We start from the raw sequence: 9,940 nt of genomic DNA, 5'->3' as shown, positions 1-9,940 counted from the left end.
TTGTATGAATGTGATCTGTTGTGCAAACTTCTAAAAGATATTGTCAGAACAGTATGTTTCTAGTAAAGACATTTTACATTCAGAAATGCCATCAATTGCTCCGTTTGTATGTTGAAAAGTTCAGTTTGCTGTAGTCAGGATGACGCATAAATTTGGAATCATTTTTGGACAATTTTGTCTCTGCGGCAGATATATCTGTCAATGTCCCCCTCCAGTGTAAATAAAGCACAGTATGTATGATATACCGTCTGGGTCATTAATCTGAATCTGAAGCTTCCCGTGCTCCTTTAATTGAGTAATTTGAAATGAGGTCTCCTTGATCACTTCTGGCTTATTCTTCCTGATTTGCTGAACCTTGCGTTTTAAGTTCCTGTCCACGTAAATGGCAGCAAAATCTCACCATGACTCACAATGAAAACATAATCCGTTCCAATAGATGATGTTTTCTCAGTATTATTACCGTCATCGACTTTATTATGTTACAGGGTAAGCACATTGTATGTACTAGCAAAAAAAAAAAAAAACAGTATTACGTTATAATATGAAAACTTTACTGTTAAAACAACATTTTTGCGTTTGTACAATGTATTATAATTATATGTCCTTACATTCATACCATATAAATATAAAATTGCTTATGTGATAACAAAATATATTTAGTAATAATGCGTGATATGTTTTATAACAGTATTTTTTGTTTGTCTGAGGCGCCAGCTCTACACTTCCGCACGATTCCCCTCACTCTCCCTTTTAAAGACGTCGGGTTGTTCTGATTGGTTAAGGGCTGCTACTCTTCCTCTTGTGATTGGTCGCAACCTCTGCCTTTGTCAGCTGGCATCTGTCCAATCAGAACGTCGCAAAGTTGTTCTGCGGAAGACGGATGCGAGGAAGATGTTTGTAGTCAGATAGCCGAGCGTTTGAGCAAATTTTCACCGTCATGGAGGCTTTCCGGGGCAGAATGAGCTGCAGGGGAGGACTGCTCGGCCTGACGGTAGCCTTCCTGTGCTGCGTGGGTTCCGTGCAGTGTTTTGGGCAGAGCCAAGACAGCGAGTTCACGTTTCTACTTCCAGCCGGAAGATCCGAGTGTTTCTATCAAACGGCAATAAAGAACGGCACGATGGAGGTCGAGTACCAGGTAAATGCTCGGTGGTCAGTGAACACAGTCACACGTTGTCCTCACAAACAGCTACATACACATCTTTAAGTTATTGCCCACTAGTTGAATTAAAGCTTTGTCAATTCTCAGAAGCTGTAATGTGATTAGAGTATTTAAAATCTCTATTTATCAAACACAAAATGTATAATTTTTGCTCCAATGTGGACTACACCACTTACAAAGTGTGTATTGTATACATAGTATAGTGTGTATAGCAGGTTCGTTCATATAAGTAATGGTTTTAAATTCACAAGACGACGAGGGAATTGCATAATTATTGCATCCAAGCCTATACAGGTCCTTCTCAAAATATTAGCATATTGTGATAAAGTTCATTGTTTTCCATAACGTAATGATAAAAATTGAACATTCATATATTTTAGATTCATTGCACACTACCTGAAATATTTCAGGTCTTTTATTGTCTTAATACGGATGATTTTGACATACAGCTCATGAAAACCCAAAATTCCTATCTCACAAAATTAGCATATTTCATCCGACCAATAAAAGAAAAGTGTTTTTAATACAAAAACAGTCAACCTTCAAGTAATTATGTACAGTTATGCACCCAATACTTGGTCGGGAATCCTTTTGCAGAAATGACTGCTTCAGTGCGGCGTGGCATGGAGGCAATCAGCCTGTGGCACTGCTGAGGTGTTATGGAGGCCCAGGATGCTTCGATAGCGGCCTTTAGCTCATCCAGAGTGTTGGGTCTTGTGTCTCTCAACTTTCTCTTCACAATATCCCACAGATTCTCTATGGGGTTCAGGTCAGGAGAGTTGGCAGGCCAATTGAGCACAGTGATACCATGGTCAGTAAACCATTTGCCAGTGGTTTTAGCACTGTGAGCAGGTGCCAGGTCTTGCTGAAAAATGAAATCTTCATCTCCATAAAGCTTTTCAGCAGATGGAAGCATGAAGTGCTCCAAAATCTCCTGATAGCTAGCTGCACTGACCCTGCCCTTGATAAAACACAGTGGACCAACACCAGCAGCTGACATGGCACCCCAGACCATCACTGACTGTGGGTACTTGACACTGGACTTCTGGCATTTCCTTCTCCCCAGTCTTCCTCCAGACTCTGGCACCTTGATTTCCGAATGACATGCAAAATTTGCATTCATCTGAAAAAAGTACTTTGGACCACTTAGCAACAGTCCAGTGCTGCTTCTCTGTAGCCCAGGTCAGGCGCCTCTGCCGCTGTTTCAAAAGTGGCTTGACCTGGGGAATGCGGCACCTGTAGCCCATTTCCTGCACACGCCTGTGCACGGTGGCTCTGGATGTTTCTACTCCAGACTCAGTCCACTGCTTCCGCAGGTCCCCCAAGCTCTGGAATCGGTCCTTCTCCACAATCTTCCTTAGGGTCCGGTCACTTCTTCTCGTTGTGCAGAGTTTTCTGCCACACTTTTTCCTTCCCACAGACTTCCCACTAAGGTGCCTTGATACAGCACTCTAGGAACAGCCTATTCGTTCAGAAATATCTTTCTGTGTCATACCCTCTTGCTTGAGGGTGTCAATGATGGCCTTCTGGACAGCAGTCAGGTCGGCAGTCTTACCCATGATTGGGGTTTTGAGTGATGAACCAGGCTGGGAGTTTTAAAGGCCTCAGGAATCTTTTGCAGGTGTTTAGAGTTCATTCGTTGCTTCAGATGATTAGGTTCAAGCTCGTTTAGAGACCCTTTTCGTGATATTCTAATTTTGTGAGATTTTGGGTTTTCATGAGCTGTATGCCAAAATCATCCGTATTAAGACAATAAAAGACCTGAAATATTTCAGTTTGTGTGCAATGAATCTAAAATATATGAATGTTCAATTTTTATCATTACATTATGGAAAATAATGAACTTTATCACAATGTGCTAATATTTTGAGAAGGACCTGTATTCTATAACATGCTAAGCTAAAAGTACACGTTACCGTGGTTGTTGCCCCAAAATTTAATAAATGCGTCCAAAGTTATATTTGGATGCATTTAATGAATAGATAATAAATAAATGAGTAAATTTCCAAGCACAAACCAGAACCTCTCAGCGGTAAATTGTTAAATTCATTAGTACATTAATAAAAAAAAGTTTTAATTTGTGTGAAAGTCCAAATGATGTCTATTATCCAGGACTCTAAACAAATCTATCAGTATCTGTTAAACTATTCAATATATGTAGAGTTACTCGTTTGTGTAAAAAAGCACACATTTCTGTTTTGCATAATCCAAAACGTCTCGCTTCAAAAATCAGTCCACAAAAGGAAATTGTAAACTTTTACTACCAAATATGTAGAAAATTCACAACCGTTCAATATTTTAGGCTGTCCTGCTGTGACAAATATGTCCAACGTTGAAACAGTTTTAGCTCCACTGCTGTCAGATCTGAGAGGGCGCCGAAAATTACAACCACATCTCATTCGTGAACTCATCGCCACATAAATAGGAAGTTGCTCTTCAAACCGTGTATTTGCTGAGCTTGGAGGTCTTCGTGTCGGTGACGTCATTGTTCTCACCATAGAAAGAGGAACTTGAGAATATTTCACTCAAGCATTTATTTCTCATTTTATTATGTAGTGGTCATTATATCCCAGTGCTTTTCAGTGCAAGTCCTTCTTTTGGTGTATATCTATATATATAATTCAATACAACTGACATCTCAAAAGCACTGTACAATATTACAGTCAAGCCATACAGTCAGGCCAGTTACAGTCCAAATAATAACGCAATACAATCGAATTCAATTGATTATTTATTGCCGGTTGGTAAAAGAAAGGTATGTTTTAAGCATAATCCTGTAAGTAAACAGAGTGTCTACCTCAGGGACTTAAACTGGGAGCTGGTTCCAGATAACTAAAGATCTGCCGCCCATTTTACCCACAGAATACCATTTTTGCGTTTCCTTGTGTCCCCGACGTTTGTTCAGTAAATCTTCACTTTTGCAACAACGGATTTAAGAGATGGATGCCAGAAAGAAGCAGAAGCCGGGAGAAACCAAACCCAAAGAATACATTTTTTTGGTTTCATTGTGGGAGTTTGAAGATGTGCTGAAATTGCAGACTGAATGCAAAGGGACAGAGACTTATGTAAAACCCTTGCTGAAAATATTCTTATATCTTCTGCAAAAGATATAATAATATTATTGAGTTTTACATGTTCTACACTGAAAAAACATCTTAGTGTACTTGAGATAAGATCAAACAAACTAACAACTAAACTTTCCGCAAGATATTTGAGCTTGTTTGTAAGTAAATAATTTTTTAATATTGATTAAAAAAACCCTGGTTCAACTGGCAGATTTGTTCACTTATAACAAGACATTTTTCCCATCTTCTAAGTGAAATTATCTGCCAGTGGAACTAAAACTTTTTCATCAAGATTAAGAAACTGTTGACTTAAAACAAGTTCATATATCTCGCTGAAAAGTGACTTGTAAATTATTTCAAGTGTGCGAAGATATTTACACTAGAAAAGAAACAGAATACTCGGTGAGATTTTGTGTTTTTTGCAGTGTACCGTCCTTGAATCGTTTAAAATCGCCACTGTGTTTGTGAATCTACATTTTTAAGAGCACATTCCTGTTGCTTTAGTGTGAATAAAAGCAGTTCTGCAAAAAAAAAACAAAAAAACAGTGGAGTCTTCCTACTCCACAGACGGTTGGTCCGTAACGCCATGTTTGGAGAGCGACCTTTCTGCCAGTAGTTGACATTGTCTGTTTGCTCAGTATGTAGATCACCTACTGGTTTGTTGAGCGCACATTCAAGAGTCAAGGAGGGTGTGGCCGAGCCTTTCACTGTTTGGGCATTTAGGAAAAAGGTTAATAGACACAGTTGAAAGCGTAATTTCTAAATCAGATTGTGAAACGAATCTAAAGATTTGTCCTCTTTTGACTGTACGATCCGCCTGTGGTCCCAGGTGATAGCAGGAGCAGGCATGGACGTAGACTTCACCATCATCTCCCCTCAAGGAGCCCGCCTGATTATCGAGAATCGCCGTTCTGACGGAGTCCACGTGTAAGCAGGCTTTAAATCCTTGATCAAGTTTCACCTCGCCAGCTTCACCGTCTGTTTTCTCTCTTTGTTTTTTTGTTGTTGTTGTTGTTTTTAAAACCTGTTTGTCTGCGTCTCTGTTGCCGCAGGGTGGAGCCCATGGAGGAGGGAGACTACGAGATCTGTTTCGACAACGGCTTCAGCCGCTTCTCGGAGAAGATGGTGTTCTTTGAGATCATCATCGAGGGACAAGGAGGGGATGTGGGAGGAGACGACGAGTTCCCGGGTGTAGAGGAGCCCGACGGGAGCCTGCTGGAGTACAAGCTGGATGATATCAGGGTGAGAGAGAAACAGCAGAAGAAGGTCTAGCGTCTAAGATTGCGATGCACGCGACGTGATAGAATGCCAGGTGTTCGTAATGTCAAGAAACAAGACGGTAATAACGCCAATGCTGTAAAATTGAACTAAAAATCATATGATTTGTTACGAAACGATCGTGAAGGGATAGAAAATATTGACCCACTGCCAAAGAAGATATCTTGTCTGTCGTCAATGAGGCACAAGTACAGCTCAGACTCAGAACTTTCTGCTTAAAAAAAATCTTTTATGTAGGTAGAATGAAATCATTTCTGTTTTGTCACAATATTGCCACAGTATTTGTACTGTATAGCTAGTTGAAAATAAAATAATAATTAAAACTATTTATAGTCTTGGACACGTTGCAGAAGGCGGTGAAAGAAAAACAGGGTTATTAAACCACAGAGTGTGGCACGCAGCTGAACTTTGGACTGCATCTCTAGAAGGAAGGTTTTTGAAAAGATGATGTCCTCACTGTGCCAGAGGGAAACTCCTCAAGCAGGCCTCTCCTTCAGCAGCTGCTAGCAGGCTAGCGATTAATGCTACGTGAGTAAACCTTTAGCTGGTCTGGCTTCAGAATGGTCTGGTATCTATTTAGACTTGTAATTAATTATTATATAGGGTCAATGCTGCAAACTTTGACATTAAGAGCCTTATACAAAGCAGTGTGTCTGCATATCCTTAAAAAGTCTTAAAAACACTTAATTCATGTAATCCTGACTCAGAATGTCCTAAATTCATTAAAAAAACAAAAGTTAAATGTTGTTGTGGTAGGATTAGTTAATGCTATGTAGAGATCCTACTCAGATTTCCGTTTTCACGCAGTTAGATCACAGTTTGAGTCACGCACACATACCTTCACTGCATTGTGTGACTCCTACGGTTAGCTAGCTGCTAATATGCGCTTGCTAGCTAGTTAGTTTCTTTTCTTTTTTTTTTTACATCCATAACGTATAAGTGCAGATTTATTTCCAGTTCATCTTTGCCATTGTCTCACTTCTGTTGTTGTTGTAATTGAAAATAATTGAATTGCTTCCACTACCAAAAGTAACGCAAACATTGATGCTGATCTTCAACTGTTAACTGATGAATTTTACATGACAAATGCAAAATTTTCACCGTTATTTATGTACAGTAGAAGGTGGCAAGAGTGAACTTTATCTGAGTGTTTTTTTCTTTTTAGTTTAGACATTTGAATCGTTTTGAATTAGGCATAACATTTTTAGTTACAGTGTATTCTTGTCTTTCAGCGCAATGCTTTTAGATAGGGAAAATTACAGTTTTGTCATATCCTCCTCTCTTATTTGATAATGTTATAAACAGTAGGTCAAACTTGCTAAAGGTGGAAAAGGTTATTAAATGATTGGTTTTTGCTCTCATTTCTTCACAGATTCGCTCTATTTGACCTTTTTCAGTATAGATTTGTGGAAGCGACGTGTAGAAAAGGCATCAATTTAAACATTGTGGCCCTCTTGTTAGCAGCACCGTTTACTGGTAGTAGTTCTCATCTGAAAAGGGCAGTTGTTGTTTTTTTTGTTATTAATAATACATGCCTGATGAATTGTTCCTTTGTCAGGAGATGGAACATGTTTGGCTCGTGAGCCGCAGAAAGTCTGAGGAAGTGGGAAATTTAGAAAGATGGACTAACGCAAAGTTGGTTTTTGGTGTTTACGTGAGACCTGCTGACATTTAGGAAAATGTGCCTTTGCGGCCTGCTGGATGTGGTTAGATGGCTCCCAGTTTATGCTGAACTATTGTTTGTAATCTTTAGCTAATGGGAACACGCCTCAGTGGCTGACAAGTTTAGGTAGGAAATAAATCCTGATCTCAAAGGCATGCTTAGAATGCCATAAAAAGTTATTGATGCTCAACCTGCTAAAAACATGACTAATATTAGTAATTTGTAAAGAGGACGTATGTTTGAACTTTGACTTTATGTACTTAGAAATGTGTGAAGAGAGTAATTTGTTTGGGGAAGCCCCTCCAGAGGTTAGTGATGTAACTTGGCATCTCTTGTTTAAGGTCATGTTTTAGGTCTATATATATAAATATAAATTAATAACTATTTTATATATATACTGTATATATATATATATAGAGAGAGAGAGAGAGAGAGAGAAATTTCATCAGCTATACAAGCAGACTCAGGGTGTTTGCACATCCTTAAAAGGCTTAAATTTGTGTATCTAAAATTAAGGCCTTAAAAGCTTTAGTTTCAAAAAGTGATTTGGCCTTTAATATATTTATCACAGGTCTTAAATGTTATCATAACATGATTGTTTAATCTTGTATATTCTATTTGTTTTGTTTCCTTTCTGTCAGGTTGTGTTTGAGTCGACCAAAGTTTCCGTTAAGATATGGGTCTTAAATTGCATTCATAGTGGTCTTAAAAAGTCTTAAATTTGAGTTGGTGAAACTTCAGAACCCGGAGACGAGACTTGTCCGTGGTGTAGTTATTCCTTTTTTCTTTTTTTGTTTAGCATTAGCTTGTGTGACTTGAACACCGTCGCTCTCTGCTCGGTTTCCCCTCAGGAGACCATGGACTCTCTGCACAAACGCTTGGAGCGTAGCCGGCAGATGCAGACGGTCTTACGGGCTTTTGAGGCGCGGGACCGAAACCTCCTGGAGGACAACCTGTGGAGGGTCTCGTTCTGGTCGTGTGCCAGTGTGCTGGTGATGCTGTGTGTGGCCGTAACCCAGGTGACCGCGACACGACTCGCTAATTCACTGCATTTTAACCAAACGTTACAAAGTATGACGCGCGTCCATCCTCCTTCAGTCTTTCTTTTGATTTCACTGATTTTGTCAATTTAAGTAATGGTCGGTGTGATTTGACATTTACATATTTTATTCCACTTTATTAGGGCTTTTGAGGCCTAATAACACTTTCTCATTGAATTCAATGAGAAAGTGTGTCCAAACTTTTGGTCTGTACTGTATTTATATGTAATCAATGAAGGAATAATATAAAAATTGGATCATTTATTTGTAACTACAGCCAGTAGTGCATCTATTCAGTACTGACCTGAATAAATATGCATTTAACTAAAACATTTCTATTTTAATTTACTGACATCATTTTGTACGGATCTTTTTTTTGGCTTTTTCTCCAAGAATCTCCTGCATTTACGAACCAGTACCGGGACGGTCTTACTGGCGTTTTCACTGATTTCTGTGCTTGTTGCCTTTCCGCAGGTCTACACCGTTCGCAAACTGTTTGACGACAAGCGGAGAGTCTGCACATAGAGGAAGCATGCCAGACAGACGGGTAAACAGACTGTGAGCAATAATGACATTTCTTTAAATCACAAAGTGTAACCAGAAGGTGAAGAGGTATGACAATGGGGAAGTTGAAATTCATTTTGTTTAGTGCCTTTAATGCCACGTCTGGCCACAAACCAATAAGGAAATGTGCGTCAGTGCAGTCCTACGCCTCCGAAACGGGGCGAAGGGGTTGGGATTTTTCGGTAAAGGTAGACGGTTCGCCTAGCTGCCACGTTGCTGGTTCAGAGGATAATAACGTGCAATAGTGCTGACTCTGCAGTTGCGTTTGTTTTAGTTGATGCTGGTGTTTTTCTTTTAAGGGTCCTGTTTAAAGAGTCACATTTTTAAGTCTTTTGACGCGCGTGGGAAGGAGGGAAACTTTCACAAACTGACTGCCGGTCTCTGCCGTAGACGTCTGAACAACGTAAACACACCGACTGTGTTTGTGTTTCATACTTCAATCATGTGTTTTTTCTTTCAGATGACAAAAGGGTCCTTTTTGTTCATGCAGACACATTTTATGTCTACATGTTCTGTAAGATGTAATGTATCAGCTTTTAGTGAAAGACGTTTGTGACAATAAAATCATTGTTTTACACTGAAAGAACGCAGAACTGAGCAGGTTTTTGCTTTTTGCCGTATGAAAGTTGGTATGAAAGACTTTAAAGTGTTAAAATATTAACAAACTATCCAGTTTGGTTTAAGTTTGTTACTTGATTTGATCAGTTGTTCAGTCTTTAAACTGTGGACCAGAAACTGGATCGGGTCTCAGGTTTTCTCAAACGTCACTGGAATTGGGAGGATCCTAGTTCTGAGTTGGAAAAAGTTCTGAATATTAATCATTGATGGTAATTAGCACCATGAATTATTAATATTCATGGTGCTAATTGCTATAAGCAACTTGATAATAGAGGGGTTTTTTATGCATTAAAACACATGCAAAGTTGACCATTTTAATGGACTTTTTTTAATACAACTTTGCAGTAAAAGTGTCATTATTTACCAAATAATGCAAAGTTGGCACTTTTAATGGACTTTTAATACAAATTGTAATGCAGTTTTGCATTAAAAGTGTCATTATTTACCAAATGGCACTTAATGACAACAGTCATGTTCATGACAGCTGTTATGTCACGTTTATGTCGTCGCCCCGTCAAATAAAGTGTTACTGACATCTCTACAGAGTCGCAGT

The 9,940-nt window shown here is 39.1% G+C and overlaps 1 protein-coding gene across 1 annotated transcript; it reads left to right on the top strand.

Annotated features, from left to right (window-relative positions):
- Nucleotides 1-853: 853 nt before the first annotated feature.
- LOC102233598 (transmembrane emp24 domain-containing protein 1-like) lies at nucleotides 854-9,352 on the top strand. The gene is made up of 5 exons (XM_005805090.3): nucleotides 854-1,135; nucleotides 5,054-5,151; nucleotides 5,277-5,466; nucleotides 8,017-8,184; nucleotides 8,680-9,352. Exons 1-5 carry the CDS (start codon nucleotides 938-940, stop codon nucleotides 8,728-8,730), a joined length of 705 nt encoding a protein of 234 aa, XP_005805147.1. The 5' UTR covers nucleotides 854-937; the 3' UTR covers nucleotides 8,731-9,352.
- The last annotated feature ends 588 nt before the right edge of the window (nucleotides 9,353-9,940 follow it).

Source organism: Xiphophorus maculatus, chromosome 5 (assembly GCF_002775205.1).
Source record: "Xiphophorus maculatus strain JP 163 A chromosome 5, X_maculatus-5.0-male, whole genome shotgun sequence".
NCBI lineage: Eukaryota > Metazoa > Chordata > Actinopteri > Cyprinodontiformes > Poeciliidae > Xiphophorus > Xiphophorus maculatus.
Note: the sequence above shows the minus strand (reverse complement) of the source record. Positions and strands in the feature narration are given on the sequence as shown.

What these genes read in the sequence shown, in the direction of transcription:
- LOC102233598 (XM_005805090.3), top strand. Translation starts at nt 938, where the DNA reads ATGGAGGCTTTCCGGGGCAGAATGAGCTGCAGGGGAGGACTGCTCGGC. An exon ending in ACAAGCTGGATGATATCAGG is followed by an intron (nt 5,467 to 8,016) that starts GTGAGAGAGAAA and finishes GTTTCCCCTCAG; the next exon opens with GAGACCATGGACTCTCTGCA. An exon ending in TGTGTGTGGCCGTAACCCAG is followed by an intron (nt 8,185 to 8,679) that starts GTGACCGCGACA and finishes GCCTTTCCGCAG; the next exon opens with GTCTACACCGTTCGCAAACT.